At 41.2% G+C, this 24,177-nt stretch overlaps 1 protein-coding gene across 2 annotated transcripts; it reads right to left on the minus strand.

Annotated features, from left to right (window-relative positions):
• Positions 1–143: 143 nt before the first annotated feature.
• On the minus strand, positions 144–21,513 carry nmi (N-myc (and STAT) interactor). 2 transcript variants are annotated; one of them, XM_043694149.2, is made up of 10 exons: positions 21,373–21,513; positions 20,557–20,609; positions 17,229–17,318; positions 14,447–14,605; positions 9,196–9,312; positions 6,648–6,822; positions 5,470–5,576; positions 5,034–5,220; positions 1,314–1,423; positions 144–704 (listed from the first exon to the last, which is right to left on the minus strand). In XM_043694149.2, the coding sequence occupies exons 2-10, from the start codon at positions 20,605–20,607 to the stop codon at positions 486–488; spliced, it is 1,215 nt and encodes a 404-aa protein (XP_043550084.2). In that variant the 5' UTR covers positions 20,608–20,609; positions 21,373–21,513; the 3' UTR covers positions 144–485. The 2 variants fall into 2 exon arrangements, with proteins under 2 accessions (XP_043550084.2, XP_087845390.1); XM_087989264.1 differs by lacking the exon at positions 21,373–21,513 and adding an exon at positions 21,227–21,245.
• Between the last annotated feature and the right edge of the window lie 2,664 nt (positions 21,514–24,177).

The raw sequence follows: 24,177 nt of genomic DNA on the forward strand, positions 1-24,177 counted from the left end.
CACATAAGATTTCAGAGCACAAAATCACAAGGTGTTGTTTAAAATTAAATTGCACTTCTAAATATTTCTTATTATATTGGTTTCACTTTTAAAAAGAAACTCTGGTTAAGTTTATTCTCCAGAGTAAAGACACATAAGAACAGTACTTTTCATTTCTTTATTTGCCTATTAACTTTATGCACAATGATTTTCTCATAGCATTTTGCAAATTATGTATTTTTTGCCAATGTAAAGAGGAAAGGGTATGAAAAGGCATTATTACTCTTTGTACATGACAGGTAGAAGCACAAACAGAATGGTTTTATACAGAATACAAAACATCTCCGTGCAGTGATTAAACTAAATATACATACATAAGCAAAAATAATGATAGCAATAATCATAGCTTTTATTGGACCATGAATAAAATGTCCTGCCAGAAGTGACAAAAATAAAATATTTCAACATACAGAAAGAGAAATGTGGCCTTTAAAAGAACATGCAGCTCAGGGACTGAAACCAAATGGCTGGATAGCTTCCTCATCTTCTTCAAAGTACACTGTTAGATATTGATTTTGTGGGACATATTTTATGTTCTCAACTTCACCACCATGGTTGCTTGGTTTCTGAAAATGAATTTCAAGCTTGTCCTGTAATTCTTCCTCTTCCATGGCATTCTTGATATCTGATATCATCACAGTTCGCTTGCAAATTCCATTAAATGTCTGAAAGAAAATTGGAAGGATGAGGTTGTCACTACAATGTTTAAAACTATTGGGGTAACACTCCAGACATAATAATGTTAATAAAGTCCAGATTCTGACTGAAGCCTGCACATTCACAGTCAGTTTTTCGACCTAGCCTGCACATCCCTGGAGACTATGGGCAATTTAGCATGGCCAATCCACCTAACCTGCTCATTTTTGGACTGTGGGAGAAAACTGGATCACCCAAAGGAAACCCATGCAGACACGGGGAGAATCTGCAAATTCCACACAGTTATCCAAGATTGGGATTGAACCCAGGTCCCTGTCACTGGTAGGCAGCAGTGGTAACCACTAAGCCACCAGTATACCCCCCTCCCCCCCCAATGGGATAGCCCCCTCTCCCACATTGGGAGAGTGCACTGTATTAAAGGCACTACATAAATCCCAGTTATTGGTGCTTTTATTGCAGAATACATTGCTCACTAATAAATTAAAGCTGGGTACATTTTTAGACTACAAGGATTAACTGTTCTGCAAACAATTTTCTGAGTCTTCGGTTCATCACACTTCAATTTTTACAGATACAGTTTTTGTACATGTACCTTAGTGAGGTGACAACATACTCACCTGAAACTTCTCTAATGAATAATCCTGCACAGATTCAACAGACACTGAACAGGATTTTTTCTCATTTAGGATAATTGTGAATTTCTTCTTTTCCACAACACGCTGGGCAGCTAAAAGAAAAATCCAAGATATGAGGAATTCTTCAACATTAATACGTGACACAGGGGTGGCCAAATTCACACAAAGCTTCAGCGCATACTTAGAAACTTACAATTGCTCCCAAAGAAAAGAACTATCCAATATTTAGTTTGATATCCATATCGATGGAAATAGTGGCAATGCGTGAGATTGTGATTTTGGTCCAACCTGTCTAGGCCAATCAGGTTTTCCAAATTAAACTAATCCCATTTGCCTGCGTTTGGCCCATATCCCTCTAAACTTTTCCTATTCATGTACCTGTCCAAATGACTTTTAAATGTAATTGTACCGGCCTCCATCACTTCCTCTGGCAGTACATTCCAGATATAAATCACCTTCTATGTGAATAAGTTGCCTCTCAAGTCCCTTTTAAACCTTTCCCCTCTCACTTTAAACCTAAGCCCTCTAGTTTAAATTCCCCTACCGTCCGGAAAAGACCTTTGATATTCACCTTATGTATGCCCCTCATGATTTTCTAAGACTCTACAGCAGCATCAATGAGACTGCCTCTGCTGTTTCCAAAAGTGACATCTGGATTATACGTCCATTGAACAATTAACTACTTGACGAGAGGGATCTTGTCCTTTCAAAAGGGTGAGGCATTGCTTCCTATAGCCTGCTGGACAATTGTTGACCACTGCTAATTCACCTAACCAGGGGCAGAGCTAAAGCTGGTGGGGTCAGGATCACTGAGGCTATTCAGATAGACCCCATCAATGTGAAGGGTTGGGGTTTACTGGTTGATAAGGGCAGAGGTGGGGGGTGGGTTTACTATGGGTTTGGTCTTTACTACTAGGTGAACCCTCCATGTGTCATAGGATGGCCAATAAGGAGGACGTTCCCATGAAGGATGCTGTCAGCATTTAACCCCTACATGCCGGTGGGGTATATCCTCCTGTACAATCACAATGGCAGTGGGAAGATGACCTTAAAGATGGCCCATAATTGGCCACATAAAGTCCTCACTTTGCTTGTAAGCTGCAGCCATCCATCACTAGTGTGCCACTGGTAAAACATCAGTGGTGGTGGGAATATCACTCAGCTTCCTTCATCTGATTGCCAGGAATCAGCATAGACACAAAGAGCTTCCATGTTGTGAATCCTTCTCTGTTTCTATGAACATCCACATGGTTCCCTTGCTGCAGTCTCCTGTCACTGATGTTCAGTTTGGCAGGCATGAAATAAATTCAAGAAAGGACAGCGATTTTCTGCTTTAAGCTTGGCAGGACTTTGTCATCTTCAGCCTTGTTGGGATCTTCAATTCTTCTGGCCTTACTACACACTAAGAATTAAGCTCACAAACTCTTCTCTCTCTCTCTCTCCGTATTTGCTGCTTTTCCAACAATTTCCTATTTTTACTTTAGATGTCCAGCATCCTCTGTATGTGTCTTCACCATTAGTTGGGCTTTTGCTGAGATCACTTCCCTAAAACAGCGATGTCCTGCTCTGCCTATAACTGTCAGCCAATGAGAAACCAACAGCTACAATCAGCCTTCACACCACTTTAGAGGCCATGGCTGCTGTTGGCACAACATGGAATTCTGGGAGCAGAGGGAAAAGTAGCTGACTTTTTGGAATTGCAGGGGGAATGCCTTTAGCAGCAAGGACAGAGAGATGGTTTTCAATGGCTCTGCCAAAAGGGCTGCCTGCAGTGAGGTTGATCATAGAATCCTAGAGTACAGATAGACACCTTTCAGCCCATCAAGTCTGCACCGACTCACTGAACAGCATCCCATAGCCCCCCCCTCCCACCCTATCTCCATACCCCTGTATTTACCATGGCTAACCCACCGATTCCTGAAGAAGGACTTATGCCCGAAACGTCGATTCTCCTGTTCCCTGGATGGTGCCCTACCTGCTGCGCTTTTCCAGCAACACATTTCCAGTACAGGACAAATTAGCATGGTCAATCCACCTAACCTGCACATCTTTGGACTGTAGGAGGAAACTGGAGCACCTGGAGAAAACCCATGCAGACACGGGGAAAACATGCAAGCCCCACACAGACAATCACCCAAGGCTGGAATCAAACTTGGGTCCCTGGCACTATGAGCTAACCACTGAGCCACAGTGCCATCCTTGTGCGGCTAGTGCTAAGTCCTCTAAATGGTCACTACTCAATCTTTGCAATGAAGGTCGAGAAGTTAATTCCTGGGATAGAACGCTACAGCTTCCTGGCGCAAACCTACTCAAATATTTTCCACCTTCTCAACTGTTTCCCAAGAAGGGAAGATCCTCACTGTGTTTCTATTAGACTCAAGTCAAAGCTCGTGGTGGGGGAACACTGTTCTTGATATCAGTTCTATTAACACATTTACTGTTTAACACATGAGGACTATCCTGTGATTCCCTGGGCCCAATTACAAATGTCGCTTTTGAACTATTCGCCAAATATAGGATGAGGACACGAAATTGGAAAGAAAAAGGCTCCTGGGATCTTCCATTAATAATTATCACTGATCTGTCCAGTTAACTCTACTACTGGGAAGCTTGAGATCAGAAATGTTTAAGTCAGACCTGGTAGAGCAGTTGAGGGACAGGATGATTGCTGCTTTTAACTTTATAAGATTTTGGAGAGAGTAGATAATGCAGGTTATAAGAGATTATCTTAAATTGTCCTGAAACTGCAGAACCAGCATATATAGTTTGTGTTTGAATAAACACACAGTCACAACAGGCTCAACTTAATTCTAAGTAAGTAGATTTCCAGTGAATTAAATCTGTGTCCACTGACTAGTGGGTGGTCAATCTATGGAGCAGAACTCTCTCAGGAGATGGTCAGAGAAGACTTTAATTCATTTCAGATGCAAACTAAATAGATATAGCATTCTGGTATACAGCATAAAAGTATTTTAAGACAATCCATATGGTAAATGTAGCATTTTTGGAAGGACTTTAAAACTATGGTTTCTAAAATCCCCCATTATTTGGATTTTCCCTGAGTCATTTCTGGTTGTGCTGGAAAGTAATCAACTGAGACTTATTGTCTTGTGTGATCAATAATCCTGGGATGGCAGGAAAACCATATGAAGAGAGACTGATTCAGTTAGAACTATATTCACTGGAGTTCATAAGAATGAGAAAGGATCTCATAGAAACCTTTAAAATTCTAACAGGCTAAATGCAGGAAGGATTTTCCTGAACACTTGGGAGTCCAGAACCAGGGGTTACAGTCTAAGGGTAGACTATTTAGGACTGCGATAAGGAGAGATGTCTTCATCCAGAGAGTGGTGAGTCAGTCACAGAAAGTGGTCGGGGCCAAAGCACTGAATGTCTTCAAGGAGTTGGCTATAGTTCTTACAGCTAAAAGGAACAAAGGAGAGAGTGGGAACAGGGTACTGAGCTGGATGATCAACCGTGAGCATATTGAATGGCCTACTCCTGCCCCTACTTTTTATATTTCTATTACATCATGTGACTTCATGACCTTGGCAAGTAATTCTATATTAAAGATATGCTCTGACTCTCTCTTCACCTCTCCCTGTTTTTATCCTCAATAACAGCAAATTGAATTGCTTTAGGGCCTTTCTCTCTCACACATCCAATCGACAATTGTAGTGAAAGGGAAAATATTTCACTTACTTCCTTTCTCAACAAAGGTGACCAGGGCAGTTCCAGTATTACGATCATAACTTACATTCTCCACCTCCCCTCCACCTAAACTGGGCTTTGAAAAGCTAATTTCCAACTTGTCTCTCATCTGTTCTTCGGGAAGGTTCTCTGGAATTTGGGAAACTTTAACCGTCTTCCTGCAGATGTCAACATGTACCTGAAAGTATTATAAAGATATTTTAAGTAAAACTTTGAGTCAAAGAGGTGCATAAATTATCTATCCTTGCTCTGAATGCATGAGAAATCAATGAACACATGTCTGAAGCAATTGATTTTATTCGTTATATATGTACTGACCTTATAACAGACAATAGAGAATAGTTCGATAAGAGAAGACCTAAAATTCTGAGAATATTTCAGTACAATTCAATCGGCAATATTCTGACATTGCTTTACATGCATTTACCTCAAACTTCCTTGCTGTGCCCAGTTTGACAGGATGAAACTTCACATCTAGTTTCCCAGGATCCAGGTTTATGTGATGTTTGGGTATTTTCAGAATTGTATTAGCAACTTTAAGTGTAAGATTAAAAAAAAAATTAGAGAGAATTAAATGGGAAGATATCATTTCAGCAACTTCAAAAAGGAGTGAAGAGATAAGATTAGACACCTATAAGAAAATAAGAAATAGGAGCAGGAGTAGGCGGTCTGGCCTGTCAAACCTACTCTGCCATTCAATAAGATCATGGCTGATCCTTTTGTGGACTCAGCTCCACTTATCTGCCCTCTAACCAGAACCCTTAATTTTCTTATTGTTCAAAAATCAATCTATCTGTGCCTTTAAAAAGGTAACGTAAAGTCATCATACTCCCATAGGTTGCTTTCTCATTAGAAAGAGATGACTGTCAGTGACATAAACCTGAGGGTCACCATGCCTCAGATGAGGGGAAGAGGTTGAGAAGGTGAGACCTTCATAGTAACCTCAGCCAGTGCTAGAATTGAACCCATGTCGCTAGCATCACTCAACAGCCGCCCGGCGAACTGAGCTAGGCAAGGCCAGCATTTGGCACCCATCCCCAACTCACCTTGAACTGAGTGGCTTGCTGGTCTATTTCAGAGGGCATTTAAGAGTCAACCACATTGCTGTGTGTCTGGAGTTGTGTAAAGACGAGATGAATGTTGGGCACCAGATTTCCTTCTATAAAGTCATTAGTGAACCAGATAGGTTTTGATAATCCTAACCATTTCATGCTCATCTTTACTGATGAGTTGCTTCCTATTCTAGATTTGTTAATTCACTGAAGTTAAATGCTACCAATTGCCATGGTTTTGAACCCTAGCCCTACTAAGACTACTTATCCAGTGACAGTCTGGTGCTGGAAAAGCACAGCAGGTCAGGCAGCATCCGAGGAGCAGGAGAATCAGAACCATCTGCAGTCCTCACTTTCTCCTACTTGTCCAGTGACATTATTACTGCGTCACGTTCTCTCCAGTGCAGCAAACCCATTATATAATGATTTACATTTCTCTAAATAAAATGAGGTCCATGTCCTTTTAGAGCAGGAATGTCATTTTTGCATACTGTGAAAGGATAACTGAGAACTCCCAGAATCTTGTAGTCTTATATTAAGGGTAGCTAATTACCTTGTTTATTTTCAAAAGTGATTAAGGCTTGTCCATTCTGAAGAGCCAGTGATACTTTAGGTAAGATGACATAGCAGCACTTGATCTTCAAAAAGTCTTCTCCCTCTTCAGCTGTTGGCACACTTTCTTTGAGTTTGGTGAATCTAATATTCTTCTCAGGCAAAGTTGCCTTAATCTGTACAGAACAAAGACCAGATTGACAATTAGATTCCTAAAGGTTTAAAGAAGATTAAAATAAACTTCTCCAGCAGTTCCAGGTTTAAACTGTTTTGTACGTAAAGAAAGACAAGAATGTTTACATCCATGTAGATGGGGGGGCGAGAAAGTTGACCCAGTTAGATTTGTTTCACTGATATAAAATGAACTCAAAATCAGCACAATTTCAAGGACCAGTGTTCTGCATCACAAAATGACCCAAGCAAAAACATTTTGTTGGTGGTCACCCTAAAACGGTAGTTAGTCCTCATGCATATGTGAATGAGGGCCTGAATGTATGTTTAAGGTCCGTGAAAACAAACTGGGATACTTTAAGTAAAATGGATGTGTGTGAAGTATTTCCTTGGAAAAAGGAACATGCCCACTCATGGCAATAACCTATGGTCTTTTAATCTGGCCTTTGAATACATGGAGAGAACTGCTACCACACAGTTCAGGCTATCCAGGAAACTCTCCTAGTCTGACCACTTGCCATAGGTTTATTGGATGGACTTACAGACTGATAACCAACCTTTTATCCATATTAAAACACAAGACATCAAGTCCGTAGCTGGCACTTCAATTTAGAGCTTCTGCCCGAAAGGAAGGAACGTTACCACTGAGGCACAAGACTTCATCTGTAAAGCTGGTCTGATCAGGTTTCTCTAGTTTGTATGTAACCACAAACATTGGGTAGTGACTTTGTTTTCATTTATATAAAACCAAGGTGGGAATTATCAGCTGCATACACTTAAATGAGCTAACAGAAAAGGGAGAAAATAGAAGGGCAAAAAGATGACACAGATTCCATCACAATAAAATCTCCTCCACTCACCTCTGTTTGCTAAAATTCAAATGTTAGTTCAAAATGTTCAGCAGGGAAAAGTAGACAGCTTCAATGAAAAGTACAGAAGTTTTGCAAGCTCTGTATTCAATCTTGATCGTGTCCCACCTGGAGTACTGTGTATGGTTTTGATCAGCACATTATAAAAAAGGATACAGAGCAATGGAGCAAGTGAAAGAGAAGTGTTTACAAGGGCAGTACCAGAAATGTGGAGAGTAAACCTATCAGGAAAGGACGAACAATCCACCAAGTGATTCATATTGGTAAGAAGAACATGGGAAACAATAGAAAGGATACAATTGTTTTGAGGATGCAGGAACAGAGGGACCTGGTTTGATAGTGCCTATGTCATTGAAGGTGGTAAGACAAAGTGAGAGACCAGTTCATAAATCGTTCGGTGTCTTTGGCTTTATTAATAAGGTCATTAATAGAGTATAGGAGCAAAGAAGTTAAACTAAACTTGTATAAGACACTAGTACAGCCTCAACTGGAGTATTGAATACATTTCCTGCATTCACACACTTAAGGAAAGATATGAAGACACTGGACAGAGTCCAAAATAGATTCACGAGAATGATTCCATACTTTGGAGAACTTAAGTCTGTCTTGGAAAAAGTAAAACTAGGAGGAGATATGATGGAAGCTTTCAAATTCAAGAGGGAATCTGGACAGAATAGTGATGGACAAAAAGTTTCCTACTTGTGAAAGGATTGAGAACAAGAGGGTACAGATTTTAAATAATTAATAACTGAAGCAAAAACAGCAAAAAATCATGCAATAAATGGCTATGTTCTGGAATTCACTGCCTGTGAACATGGTGGTGGGAGGTTCAGTTGAAATTTTCAAATGGGAATTTGACTGTTATTCGAAAGAAGGAGTGTGTAGGGTGAAAGCAGGGGAAATGGTACCAATTGAATTGCTCATTCAGAGAGCCAGTGCAGACACAATGGGCCAAATGGCCTCTTTCTGAGCTGCAAAAATTCTGGAAACTTTCTCCATTAAAAAAGGAGCCTGATGGGGTGACCTAATACAGTTGTTTAAAAGAACAAAAGGTTTTTATTAAATAAAGAGAATGGATTCTTGCAACTATAAAGAAGAGGCCATTGAATTCATATCCTCATTAAGAAACTAAAAAAAATTCATAAGAACCTTATTTATTTAGATTGTCGTGAATACTACAGGGAATGGCTAATGTGAATACCATAGATAATTCAAGTAGAGGCTAGTTAAGAATAAGATCTGGAAGGGATTCCAGTTAATGGAGATATTGTTAGATGAAGAAAGAATAGGAGATGGCTCAAGAGGAGCATTAATGGACTGATTAGGCTGAAATACCTGATTTGGTGCTGAATGTCCTATGTAATCTTTAGTAACTCCAGCAATCATTATCCAATCAGTCTCAGACAAATGAAAAATGACAAGGTGTACTTACATCTATTTAAAAAGAAAGCAGGATTTAATGAGCAGCAAGGATGCAATTTTCTTGATGACACAACTCTTAACGGTTACCTTGAATTTAGTATGTAGTAGGCCACATTCCTCTTGCTTAATTCGGAGTTGTTTTTCAAGTTCAATCAGTCGTTCTTTTAGTTGTTCACATTCAGTCTCTTTATCAAAGAGCTTCTCCTATGGGAAGAAACATGCTTCAGATAACTTGCAATTAAATCTGTTTTCAAAATAGTGATACACAGATTCAACATTCACAATAAAAAAATCTCTACCATTACCTAAAATTGATCTGTTAGTGGCTTTGGACTTCTTATTAAAGGAGGAATGTAAATCTACTGGAAGTGATTCAAAGGAGGTTTACTACATTGATAGCCAGAATGAAGTTGTTTTATCAGCAAAGCTGGACAGGCTGAGCATGTTTTAACTTAAGTTCAGAAGAATGTGGACTGACTTGATTAAAGCCTAAAGTTGCCAGACCATAGGATTGCTTTCTGACTGGAAAGAGAAAGAGGTGACTGATGGTAGTTTTAGCGTGAGTGTCAACTACAGTGTTTGACTGAATCAAACTCATATTAGTTTTTTCCAAGATCCTTGAAGGTCATCAGGCCTCAGGTGAGGGAAGAGCTTGAGGAGGAGAGCCCTTCATGGTCACCTCAGCAGGAATTGAACCCATATTGTTGGGGCCACTACAACAACCATCCCGCCAACCGAGCAAGATCGTGAAAACTCTTGTGGCAAGGAGAATGCTGAAAGGATTTTTCCTCTTGTGAGTCTGTCTATAAATAGGAGACACCATTATAAAACTCTGGGTTGCCCTTTTAGAACAGAGCTGAAGGCATTTTATTTTCTCTCAAAAAAGTTGTATCACTTTGGAACTCTACACCTCAAAAGGCAGTGCATGTAGGATCTCAATACTTTTAAATCAGAAGTAGATAGATTCGGTTCTGAAGAAGGGTGACTAGACCTGAAAAATTAACTGTTTTCTCTCTACAGATGCTGCCAGAGCTGCTCAGTCTCTCCAGCAATTTCTGGTATTGCTGGTATTCTGGTATTTCAGATTTCCAGCATCCAGAGTACTTTGTTTAATGCTACTGTAGATAGGTTCTTGTTAGGCAAGAAAACCAAAGGTTATCAAAGATGGACATGTGGTATTTAGAATACAAACAGAGCAATCTTGATCTTATTGAATGATGAAGTATGCTTAAGGGGCTGGATGGCCTAATTCTGCTCATAACTGTATCTCTTCTAAAAGTCACTGACAAAAGTGTAGCTTTTTCTCTTACTCAGGTACATTCTGGATGAGTTAAGCCTTATACCCAAAAGGTGCAACACTTACAGCTTGACCAGTTGAAATTAAATCCATGAATATATTATTTTAAAATTCTGGGAATGTTCAATAAAGTTTGAAAAACATATTACAGAAAAGTTGATTCTTTGCCATTAGGATTTCTATTTCTGTGCTTAGACTTTTATTCATTTCTGGGAAGCAAGTGCTGTTACTGGCAATGCCAACATGCACTGGCCTTCATAACAGTCCTTGAGAAGACGGTGGTGCCTTTTGTATCACTGCAGTCCATTTGCTTTAGATATACCCAATTGTTACTGAGGAGGAGTTCAAGCTTTAGACCCAACAACAGTGAGAGACTGGCAATACAGTTCCGAATCAGGATGGTGCATGGCTTAGACAGAAATCTGCAGGTCGTATTCTGCATTTGCTGGCCTTGTGCATCTAGGTGGCTTGCTGATTTGAATGTGTTGTCTGCAGTACGATCAGGTCTATCCTCAGATGAGAGAAGATTAATAGGTATTGTGTTATCTGAGCCAATAAGAGCTTTGGAATCATACTAGCCTGCCTGATGCCATCATTGATATAAGATTGCTCCTAAAATGAGTTATGGATGATACATCGATGTTATTGTATTTGAAAGGTCAGGATCATAATGTACAAGGATCTTGGACAAAACTAATATGAGTTTGATTCAGTCAAACACTGTAGTTGACACTCAATTCAACACTACTTTGGGCCTTGCTTCAAATGTTGCCTCATAGGACTCATTAACTTGGGCTAATTTTTGGTAAGTATTTTCACAACTTGTTAACCATTCCCATATATTGTTGGAGTCCTGTAATATTCCTGCCAGTGGAAGTGGTCTAATGGCTGCTGTCATCTCTGTTGTCTGAACAATGTGGCCCAAAATTGTCAGCTTTGAGAATTCACACTTATTATTAAGGGTGAAACCAGAATCCTCTAATACTGTCAAAACTTTCCTACATTGTCATCATGTTGGGCTTTAGTGAACCATGGATGAGAATGTCTTCCAACATGTTAGATGTCATTGTCTGTAAAGCTTCGGGTCTGAATGTGATGCTAAAGGGTAGACAGTTAAAAACATTAATGTCAGATGGTGTTATAAACATGATCAACAGTGTGGAGTCCTCAAAGAGAAGTTAGCAAAAGTTCACATCCAGCTTAGTGAAGATTATGCACTTTGAACGTTTCAGACATTCACTTGCATTCCAAATTCTATCTCTTTGTTTAAAATATGTTCAGTTGACACAAATCTTCATTGATATACTTCATTTAGGAACAGGCAGCATCACAGCACACCATGCAGTCAGCTATTTGACTTTTGAAAAAATATCTTTTTAGTGCATCATCTCAATCTCCTCTCTTACCAAGTTAAAAATCACACAACACCAGATTATAGTCCAACAGGTTAAATTGGAAGCACACTAGCTTTCGAAGGAGCGACGCTCTGAAAGCTAGAGTGCTTCCAATTAAACCTGTTGGACTATAACCTGGTGTTGTATGATTTTTAACTTTGTACACCCCAGTCCAACACCTGCATCTCCAAATCATCCTCTCTTACCGTTAACTAGTGTAGAACCTTCCAGGATGTGAACAAACAGATATGATCAGCACCTGCTATCAGTATGATGTGAAATGCTATGTTCCGTATACCCAAGCCTTTAAAGAGTTTTGGAAATTGTTGTTTGAACTCATTTGCAACTGACCACTGCATTTACTTTGAGGAAGTGTTTAAGAGCTATGTAGGCTCTCCTGCTGGTCACAGATAAAAGACTGTGTTTTAACAATTTCCTTGTCTTTGTGTTGTTAGGTTGCCTGGAGCTAGTCTTTGACCTTGTTCAACCTAGCTATGCAGTTAGACAGATAAAGATTGTAGGGTAAACACCCTCAGCTAATTAAGGATGATAGAATATCGTTCACAGCTGATAGCCAGTTAAAATGTGTATGTTGGCTGTTCACGGCAATGTTCACACTCCAATCTTGACTCTCCTGGTCTATGAATGTCCCAGGAGAAAACATTAAGTGTATCAGTCGCTTTTAAAATTGGCTGCCTTGTATTTTCTGAATATGGAATTCTATAATGAAAAGAGTACATAACCATGGCATTCTGCAGTCTGGTGAGACTGTCTTCCTGTTTGTGGACCTTCTTTGTGTAATGTCAGGACACTTTTAATTGAGGGTTTATGCCTTTTCTGTATGTCAGATGTAGTACTGTCATGGTTCTGCGCCCTCTGTGTTGTTCTGACTGTCTGAGCTCCTGGATCATCTAGAAGATTTTTAGGCATGCTAGGGTAGAATTAATTGCTCACACACTTCAAGCTCAGGTTTTCCACAGTGCTGTCTGTGTTGGCTGTCAGACTGGTCTGATGCTTCGGTTGGTTTAAAGTCCCTTGCCCAATGTACTGTGACATTACTAGGCTTCACTTAAAGTTGTTTGAGCCACTTGACTCCAGTTAATCACAGTTGCTATCAGTTAGTGGGAACAGATCCATATTCATGTGAGTAAGCAATAACAAGTTTTACTAAACATGACTACACCATCATATAAGCGATGGTAAGAGAGATATCTTCTGGAACCCTCTTGTCTCCGGCTCCAGTTCCATGTGATCTCATGTCACTATGACAACATTTCCTTTGTACATGCTCAGTAGCTATTCCTTAAGGAATTGTTAACCTTGTACTCCATCAGTGCCTGCAATTGCTGGGGTTACCATGAAGGTCTCTGCCAAACACTGCCCTTTACCCAAGGGGACCTTCAGGTTAAACTCACAACCAGTCATCTCTGTGAGAGCTGGTTAGCTCAATTAATTCAGTTGATTGATTTGTGGTACTGAGTGATGCTAACAGCATTGGGTTCAGCTGTCACACTGGTTGGGATTACGATGAAGGTTCTGCCCTCTTAACCTCACCCCTTGCCTGAAGCATGATGATCGACGTTTCGGGCATTAGCCCTTCCTGAAGAAGGGCTAATGCCCGAAACGTCGATTCTCCTGTTCCCTAGATGCTGCCTGACCTGCTGCGCTTTTCCAGCAACACATTTCCATCTCTGATCTCCAGCATCTGCAGACCTCACTTTCTCCTGAAGCATGATGATCCTCAGATTAAACCCAACACCAGTTGTTACCATCTAATTAGAGAGCAGCTGTCTGGGACTGTGGTGAAGTTATCTTTCCCAGTCCAAATGTTTATTAATTGGAGTCAGTGAACAAAATATATATTTTTTAGATTTTTTTTAGATTTTTGAAAAATGTTTTGTAGAGTTTTTGGATGCACTTCAGCCCCATGCTCCTGATTGGATATCGAGGGTGGAGAAGAATAGGCAGATCTACTCCTGGGAGAAAGTGAGGTCTGTAGATGCTAGAGATCAGAGCTGAAAATGTGTTGCTGGAAAAGCGCAGCAGGTCAGGCAGCATCCAGGGAACAGGAGAATCGACGTTTCGGGCATAAGCCCTTCTTCAGGGCTACTCCGGGGCCTACCAGGCTGGCAGTAAACAAATCCAGGAAGCAGTGTGTGGAGGGGGTCATCTCTGCCAACTGCCTGCCAGTCTTCTGCAATTATGTTCATGCTCAGGCATCCTTAGAAACGGAGCATGAAGCATCCAGAAACACGCTCGATGCCAGTGGGGAATACAGTGCTTTATTTCCCCCTCCAACTCCATTTTGATTTAGCCCTTTCCTGCTCTGCCAACCCCTCCCTCACTTTTGATGATTTGCATCGCCTGTAATGGGCTTTGATTTTAAATATCCACTTGGCTACACTGACATTTACTGGTCATGGTTGATACTAAAAATTAAGTTTAAAGGAGACCCAGGGATGGGTTTGCTAAAACAAGCCAATGAAAGCCACAAGTCGTCACTCTATTTTGGTGTTCAACAATAAACAATGTTCCTTTTCCAGTTGGATTCTCTGAGTTATAACGCAAGTCTTTGAAATGATGAATTTCATCAATTGACTTTAAACCTTCAAAATATAAACAAAAAGTAAAAAAAAATGATATTTACCTTAAAGGACTGCTCTGTCTTTTGAATCTCTCCCTGGAGCTTCTCATGCTCATTATTCAGCTTGTACAGTTCATGAGAAATGTTCTTCCTCTTTTCCTCTGCATCCAGTTTTGCACAGATTAAATCTGATTTTATGCTTTCTAAGTTGTCAATTCTACTCTATTAAAAAAAAAGCACAAGGCACAATATAACTCCAAAAAATGTTCTACATCTACTACATTTTTTAAAAATGCATACATTTAAGCCTTTTGTTTAGAATTCATATGACAAGTTCTCCATTAAATGGCTGAAACCAGCTTTTGAACCAATCGATTTTCATTAAATATGAGCAAGGGGCTATTTCACTCTATTCATGTAGCCTGAATAAAGTGAGTGCACATTTAAAAGTTACCAATACTAATTCCCAGAGTGCTAATAACTGATGTTTGCAGATGTGGACAATGGAATACTGCACATCTGTCGACCATCAAGAAAGAACACTGAAACAAGTTGCCGCAATCCGCTGGAGTTTCTCAAGAGGACAAAATGGTCAACATTGGCAGATATCTGCATGATTTCTTCCAATGACTTCCAAAACGTATTCCCAGAAATAGTGGAGAATTGGACAAGTTCACCATGTTGAAGTATATCAATCCCTAATTCTTCCACATACCAATCTTTTCTAAAGGTAAGTAGCATCACCTCAGCATAACCCATAGAATTTAAATTGTTTCTCCCTCAGCTTTCTGCAATTGGAGTTCTTGTCACCCCCTCCCCTCGCCCCCCCCCCCCCCCTCCCCCCCGCTCCCCCCCACCCCCAATGCTAAAGTTATTATTCCCTTTGAGCTTTGTCTCATCTTTTCATTATCTATTCTGTAGACTCAAAGTATGTTATGGCCATGTGCAAGAGGTATATAGATATTTGAGTAGACCTCAAATTCAGATAAAGATCAGGAAATAATTATCTGATTACTTTCCTTATCTGCAAATGCTTCAGATTAAATTTTGGAGGCAGTCACTGAAACTGAGAGTTAGGAACTGCATGAGAAGTAACTTGGAGGGACCTGACCTTGAGGAACAGAGAACCGCAGCAGGAATACTTTTTTCAAAACATGTTGGCTCTAGAACAACTCTCAAGCCACAGTTTAAAATAGGAAGTGGGCCAAACAGTAGAAGCACATGAAACAATGATGTTTATCATAACGTTACACAGAATCTAAGCATACTTTAGGGTTGATTCATAGAGTTGTACCACATGGAAACAGACCTCTCGATCCAACTTGTCTATGCTGACCAGAAATCCTGAATGAATCTAGTCACATTTGACAATAAGACCATAAGATACAGGAGCAGAAATTAGGCCATTCAACCCAGAGTCTGCTCCGCCATTCAATCATGGGTGATAAGTTTCTCAACCCCTTTCTCTCAGAAACCCTTGATTCCCTCGATTCTCAGTTTTAAATATACTCAATGACCTGCCCTCCACAACCTTCTGTGCCAATGAATTTCATAGATTCACCACTCTCTGGCTGAAGAGGTTTCTCTTTATCTCTGTTCAAAAATGTCTTCCCTTTACGCTAATGCTATGCCCTCAGGTCTTAATCTTTCCAACAAATGGAAACATCTTCCCAATATTTACTGCATCCAGGCCATTCAATTTTAAAAAAAGGTGTCACGTTAGCAATTTTCCAATCCTCTGGGACCCTCCCTGATTCTAGCAATTCCTGAAAGATCACGACTAATGCCTCCTTTATCCCTTCAGCAATCTCCCTTAGAACTTTAGGGGCAGTCCATCTGGTCCAGATGATTTGTCCACCTCAGGTCATTCAATTTTTCTATCACCTCCTTCTTGGTGATGGCCACCATACTCAGCTCTCCCCCCCTCACTCTCTTGAATTTTTGGGATATTACTTGTGTCTTCATTTGTGAAGACTGACGCAAAGTAATTATTCAGTCCCTCATTTGCCACCATTTGGTCCATATTCCTCAAAACCCTTCTTATTCATGTATCTATCCAAATGACTTGTAAATGTCAAATTGTACCAATCTCCACCACTTCCACTGGCAGCTCATTCCATACATGCACCACCCTCTGCATAAAAACATTACCCTTAGGTCCCATTTATGTCTTTCCTCCCTCACCTTAAACCTATGCTCTCTAGTTTTGGACTCGTCTATCCTGGGAAAAAGACCTTGGCTACTCACCCTATCAATTTGTAGGGTTATGTGGAAAGAGTAAGAAAGTGGGACATAATGGGTTGAATCAACCCCTTCTTGTCAGTATGATTCTAAATTGGGAGATATTAATAATTAATAAATTGTGTCATGCATGAAATATCTTTATTGGGCACTACATTTTACAAAAGGAACACTGTCTTTATTATAATCTCAGAAAAGTTTTCACAAGAACATATTGGTTTCATTCAATACTAAACAAACAAAATCACCTCACACAAATAAACTGAAGGAGCTCAACCAATTCAAGTTGGAAATTTTCAATTCTTCCTGCTTAAATTTTCTATTTATAAATTTTTGACAATGAATTGAATTCACAAGAGCAATTTACAATTTAATGCAATCGTGACTGAGAAACATAATATCAGCTATGATGACAAGATCACAACAAATGCATAAAATCAGCTAATTGTCTTATTCTTATTCAGGAGAACCTCAGTTTTCTCTTCTTCTTACTCATGACACACCAGTAAAAACTGTTTTTATGATTAGATGAAGGTCAATCTAGAATCACAGCGAGATAGGACCAGTTAGTCAAGTCATAGAAGGGCTGTAAGATATTCTGTACCTGCCACAATTCTAACTCTTCTTCTGCTTGCTGAAGTGTTTCGCAAAGGCTCATGTTGTTCTGCAAGTTCTCTTGAATAATTTCAAAATCCTGAAAAACCGATCGGGAAAGATTAGTGACAGACAAGATGAAGAAGTATATTGAGAAAATGAATACATAAGTTTTCTTTTGGGTATTCATCAACCAATTATTTTCGGCTATACTTTAAACAAAAATAGAACCAATTATGTTATCAGTAGAAAACCAATACTTCTGAAAACTTAATGGTAATAATTACTGAACAATTAAATATCAAGAGTGTAGTGCTGGAAAAGCTCAGCAAGACAGGTAGTATCTGAGGAGCAGGACAGTCGAGCATAAGCCCTTCATCAGGAATGAGGCTTGTGTGCCAGGTGAGGGGAGGGGTGTTGAGAGATAAATGGGAGAGGGTAGGGGCTGGGGGCAAGTTAACTGAGAATGCACTAGGTAGATCAAGGTGGGGGAGAAGGTGATGGTTGGAGAGGAGGGTGGAGTTGATAGATGGGAAAGACAATGGGCAAGTAAAGAGGGTGGTGCTGAGTTGGAGGCTTAGGACTTGGATAAGGTTGAGGAGGGGAAATGAGGAAACTGGTGAAATCCACATTAATCCCGTGTGGTTGCAGGGTCCCAAAGCAGAAGTTGAGGTGTTCGTCACCTAGGCGTCGGGTGGTTAGGGTTTGGTGATGGAGGAGGCTCAGGACTTGCATGTCCTTCGTGGAGTGGGAGGGGGAATTGAAGTTTTCAGCCGCTGGGGTTGGTTGCTGCAGGTGTCCCAGAGATATTCTCTGAAATGATCCTCAAGTTGGCAACCTGTCTCCCTGATGTCGAGGAGACCACATTGGGTGCAGTGGATACAGTAGATGACATTGGTGGAAGTACAAGTAAATTTCTGTTGGATCTGGAAGGATTCTTTGAGGTTTTGGAAGGAGGTGAGGAGGAAGATGGTGGCACAGATTTTGTAGTGGCAGGGGAAGGTGCCGGGAGTGGGGTGTGGGCTCAGGGGTGGGGAGGTTGGAGCATGGATCTGACAAGGGAGTCGCAGAAGGAATGGTCTCTTCCAAATGCTGATAGGGGTGGGAAGGGAAATGTATCTCTAGTGGTGAGGTCCTTTGGAGGTGGTGGAAGTGGCGGAGGATGTATCCAGAGATTGGTGGGGTGGGGTGGGGGTTCTGTCCTTGTTACTTAGGGAGGGGTGGGGTTCAAGGGCAGAGATGGGGGAGGTAGAGGGGATGCGCTGGAGGGCACCGTTGACTACGTGGAAGGGTAAATTGCAGTCTTTGAAGAAGGATCTGTTACTTTCTGAGGTGGAATTGGTCATCCTGGGAACAGATGCAGTGCAGGCGGAGGAATTGGGAATAAGGAATGGTGTTTTTACAGGAGGCAGGGTGGGAGGGGGTGTAGAGTCGAGAGTGAGTTGCTGGAAAAGCACAGCAGGTCAGGCAGCATCCGAGGAGCAGAATTTTTTTTTTTAAATCGACATTTCGGGCAAAAACCCTTCATCAGGAGGTGTAGTCCAGATAGCTGTGGGAGTCAATGGGTTTATAGTACATATCTGTGGTTAGTTGGTAACCAGAGATGGAGATGGACAGGTCCTGGAAGGGGAGGGAGGTGTCCGAAATGGTCCAGGTGAACTTGAGGTCAAGGTGAAAGATGTTAGTGAAGTTGATGAACTGTTCAACCTCCTCGTGCGAGCACTAGATAGCGCCAATACAGTCATCAATGTAACAGGGGAAAAGGTGGGGAATGGTGCCAGTGTAGCTGTAGTTCCACGTACCCGACCAGTACCCTGTACACATTAATCCGCCACGACGAAGGCCTCCAAGCCCTCCATTTCTGACATTCCAGATTTAAAGTAAAAAATGTCACAACATTTTCAATAAAGTAGATGGCAATATTGCCATTGATCATTTAAATCTTCAGAAATAGGGACAGTGTTCTTATAGAATGTGTTATATTTAAATGGATAATTCCATATCTAATCCAATTTATAATCAATTTCCATTCAATAAATAAATTGTTGACTCTGAAAATGAAAGTTGTAAGCTCAAACTTCGTTCCAGCATCTAAATCAAAGTGGCTATTTCATTTTGACCCTGGCAGAGTGCTGCACTGTTGGAAGTTCCACCACACTTTAAATTTTAAATCAAGGTTCTGTCAATGTGTTCAATACACATTAAATATCCCAGTTAGCTATGTTAAGAAAAGTATTGAGCTTTTCAATGTCGTAACCAGCACCATAAGACCGCATGAACATAAGACATGGCAGCAGAATTGGGCTGTTCGGCCCATTGAGTCACCTCTACCATTCAATCATGGCTGATATGTTTCTCAAACGATTCTCCTGCTTTCTCCCCATAACCCTTGATCCCCTTACCAATTAAGAACTTATCTATCTGTCTTAAATACATTAACTGTATAGAGACTTGGCCTCCACAGCCTTTTTGTGTCAGATTCACAATCCCCAGTTGAAGAAATTATTTATCACCTCACTTCAGTCTGAGGCAGTGGCCTCGGGTCCTAGTCTTTCCTACGAGTGGAAACATCTTCTCAGTGTTCAGGCTATCGAGGCTGCTCAATATTGTGTAAGTTTCAATGAGATCCCCCTTCATCCTTCTAAACTCCACTAAGTTGAGAGCCAGATTCCTTAATTGCTCTTCATACAACAAGCCCGTCATCCCTTCCAAAACTGATCAGCTGGACATTCATCTCATCGTAGGCTGTATAGATGAAATAGCTGCCATATTCATTGACATAAAACAGGCATTCCATTTCTGAGTAACTGACCATGTGAAACACTCTGGACTATTTCTGAGGTATTCTCTCTTTCTTTTAAACTCAATACCAAATGATACAAAGCCAGGTATCGAACTGTGGAAGGTGCAGAAATAAAACCAGTGTTGTCTAGCCATAAATCTGGCGAGATAGTTAATCACAAGCACAAAGCCTGTAATTTTTCTCCAAGTTCTAATTTTCTTATAGTATGGTGAAAAGGTTAAAACAGGTTAAAAGGTTAAATCATCCAAAGATGCTGTGGTTCATAAAATTTTATTTAACATAATACGTTCTTTTGACTAATATACTTAGAAAGTTAAAAAATCACACAATACCAGGTTATAGTTCAACAGGTTTATTTGAAAGCACTAGCTTTCGGAGCTCTGCTCCTTCATCAGGTGGTTGTGGACACCTGATGAAGGAGCCGTGCTCTGAAAGCTAGTGCTTCCAAATAAACCTGTTGGACTATAACCTGGTATTGTGTGATTTTTAACTTTGTACACTCAGTTCAGCACTGGCATCTCCAAATCATACTTACAGAATGTGAGATACTAAATTCTGCAGCTAGATGTCTGTCATCCTCTTCCATACCTATTCAAAACAAGGCAGTAAAATCAATTTATATAATTGTTAATTGAATTTCTTGCAGACCAAATGTGATAGGAGATGATAAACATGTTTCCACAACGGAATATGTCAATATAGTTGGTTTGGCAGCAGTTTACAACTTTCAGTGTGGGTTAAATTTGAGGTGAGAAAAGGAAGCGCCTAAGTGTAATTAGTTTGTCAATGCCATGCCAACTCGTATTGATGTTTGAACTCTGATTGAAACAGTGGGTCACAAGAAACAGGAAAAGTTAGGCCAGGGCCAAACCCCAAGTTTGTACAGGCCTACCCAAGGCAATGTTAGAGGTACATTTGGCCCAACGTGAAGGAGAAAACACTCATATTTTCGGCTGGTCACACATTTATAAGTGTGAAAAATATGTTAACAGCATTGTTACGAAGATCAGAAACAAGGAAGCAACTTCAACTCAGAAAGACTGTCGAAAGTGCCAGAAGTCGTTCGACACCAGCGTTCAGAGCGGTCTACAACCTGCCGTTGTGTGACTTCTGACCTTGTTCACCCCAGTCCAACACCGGCAACCTCCACATCATGTCAAAAATGTTGTCAAATGTGAATTGCAATATACAAAGGACACGATTACGATTAAAATCGATTAATTTTTTTAAAGTGAAACCCTTCAGATCATTTCAGACGTAGAAACATTCCCGATGATTACGCCGCCGAGCGTGAAACCCTGTGTCTCAGCCTGAAATGTTGGGGAAGGGACTGGAATCGAGTTTTTCTCACCCTGAGGGGAGGATCACCCAACCTCCCGGTGCCCTGGAGTCAAGCGGCGAAACCCGATCGATGGGTTTTATGGGTTTTATCGGAGCGATTTATACGACTGCTTGCACCGCCTTGTTCCGCTGTTTGTTCGCAAATTTACTTTCAGTTTCCAGAACTACTTACTGGAAATCATCTGACAACTGCGAAATATTATACTTTAAACAGGGAGGCAGACGTTTGCACATGCCTTTATTTATTTTCACTTAATCCCCCAATTTTGCAAAAAAAAAGGGCTAAACTCTCATCTTGGACCCCAAGTGTACCAAATGAAGTATTTTGCAAATCTATAAACATAAGCATTAAAATTGCTCTTGATCTAAATGCTGGCTAGCCTGCCAATTAAGCAATCAAAAATCCAGAATTCGGGATAATATTTCTGCTAAGGTTTTACAGAGCCCTGACCCACATTGTTATTGGAAGGAAGTGTTTTCTTGTAGATTAATCCGCCTCAGCCGCGAGACGCTCAAACTGAAACGATTGGGTTAAACGCCAGACACAGAAATCCAGCTGGAAATTCCCTGTTCGCTGACTCACAGCCTTCACCTAATGGCTTTCTGCATTGAGATCATAATCATAGAATCCCTACAGTGTGGAAACAAGCCATTTGGCACAACAAGTCCACACCTACAATCTGAAGAGTGTTTTTCCAGCGCCACACTCTTGACTCCAGCATCTCCAGTACTCACTTTCGCCCTTCGAAGAGTAACCCAGACCCATTACCTATCCTATATTTACACCCTGATTAACGCACCTAACCTACACATCCCTGAACACTATGGACAATTTAGCATGGCCAATTGACCTAACCTGCACATCTTGGGACAATGGGAAGAAACCGGAGCACCTGGAGAAAACCCTCGCAGACACAGGGAAAATGTGCAAACTCCACACAGACAGTCGCCCAAGGCTGGAATCAAACCCAGGTCCCTGGTGCTGTGAGGCAGCAATCCTAACCGCTGTTGCCTTAAATGTAAAAAAAATTACAGAGGAACCTTGATTAACCGAATACCAATTATCCGAAAATCGGATGATCTGAAGGAGGTCTCGAGGTCCCGATGGAAGCATTACATTAAGGACTGATCGCGTCTTTTGTTGATAGAGATTAAACAGGCACCATCTCCAATGGACTGACTGCCCACCCTCTCTCTCTCCCCACACTTTCTCTGGAGTTCTACATAGGGGTGTACCCTAACCCCCTTCCCCAGATAATCTGACCAACACTGTCCTGTACAGGGCAAAGGTGGAACCTGTCAAAAAGTTTCAGTAAAAAGGTGTGGTGGTGTGTGTGCTATTTGGACACTTACCCTACGAAGGCAGCTGCAGCAGTCTTTCTGTTAGTGTCCAGTCCAGCTGCCCCAGAGAGAGGGAGGGGGAAGGTGGGGGGCGTTGTTGGGGTGGCGGGCAGGGTTGAGGGAAGGGGGGTGCTGGGGGGCAGTGTTAGATGATGTTGGGGTTAGGGTTGAGTTTCAGGGGGCAGTGTTAGACAGCGGGGGGGGGGATGGGAGGTGCGGTATTGGGGGTGCAGGAAGGTGTTGCACGGCGTTGGGGGAGGGGAAGTTGAGGGTGGGGACAGTGTTAGACGGGGTCAGTGGCAGTGTTGTATGGTGTTGGGGACGGGGCCTTGCGCGCTGTGTGCTGCTGTAGTCTTCTGAACGGGGAGCAGACTTTAAAAACTCCAAGACCCTGAGGTAAGGCATTTAATCGATTAACTGAATAATCAATTATCCGAATGAAATAAGTGCCCGCCCAACATGTTTGGATAATCGAGGTTCCCCTATACCAGAATCAGATTCATATCCCAATATTCTCAGTCCAAACATGATCCATCAGTCAAAAATGAGCTTATGATGTGGAGACCCCCGCGAACCCTGACAATTTAATAAACATAACGTCATTGTCACAGCAGAAATTAGCACTGCTGACTGCTTTAAAATGTTTATTAAGAAAATGTTCAATACCGAAGCAAAGTTGTCATATTCTACCAGGCTGCTCCCTCATTAGTGACTGGTGATGGTTTAACCTGATGGTCACCATGCCTCAGGGGAGTGGTCTAGAAAGACATTCTTTTATGGTAACCTCAGCTGGTGTGGGAATTACACCCACGCTGCTGGCATGACTCCATATTAGAAACCTGCTGTCCAGCTAACTGACCCCTCACCCCATGGAGGGGCCCATGTTCAAATACAGCAAGACCTGGTCATCAATATCTGGTTAGGCTGAGAGGTGGCAAGTAAATTTGTGCTGAAATAATCTAACCGCTGTCCTTGATATTCAATGGTGTTACTATCACTCAATCCCACCATCAACATCCTGGGGATTATCATTGATAATAAACAAAACTGGACTAGTCACATAGATTTTGCTGAAGCTCCTCGATGCTGCCTGAATTGCTGTGCTCTTCCAGCACCATTGATCCAGAATCTGGTTTCCAGCATCTGCAGTCATTGTTTTTACCTAGTCACATAACTAGCATGGCTACAAGAAGAGATTAGAGGCTAAGAATACTGTAGCGAGTCACTCACCTCCTGACACCCCAACACCTGTCCACCATCTACAAGGCACAAGGCAGGAGAGTGATGGAATGCTCCTCACTTGCCTGCATGAATACAGCCCCAACAACACTCAAAAAGCTTCAAACTATCCAGGACAAAGCTGTCCACTTGATTGGCAACACATCCACAAACATTCAGTCACTCCACCACTGATGCTCAGTAGCAGCAGTGTGTACTATCTACAAGCTTCACTACAGAAATTCACCAACGATCT

This window comes from Chiloscyllium plagiosum, unplaced genomic scaffold (assembly GCF_037043375.1).
Source record: "Chiloscyllium plagiosum isolate Xiang-an unplaced genomic scaffold, Cpla_swu_hap1 HiC_scaffold_7, whole genome shotgun sequence".
Classification (NCBI taxonomy): domain Eukaryota; kingdom Metazoa; phylum Chordata; class Chondrichthyes; order Orectolobiformes; family Hemiscylliidae; genus Chiloscyllium; species Chiloscyllium plagiosum.

Excerpts from the sequence above, each read along its gene's own strand:
- nmi (XM_043694149.2), bottom strand. The coding sequence starts at position 20,607 with ATGGAAGAGGATGACAGACATCTAGCTGCAGAATTTAGTATCTCACAT. Across the intron at positions 6,823-9,195 it reads TACTACATACTAAATTCAAG|ATTAAGGCAACTTTGCCTGA; the intron begins GTAACCGTTAAG and ends TGTTCTGTACAG. Across the intron at positions 705-1,313 it reads ATTCATTAGAGAAGTTTCAG|ACATTTAATGGAATTTGCAA; the intron begins GTGAGTATGTTG and ends ATTTTCTTTCAG.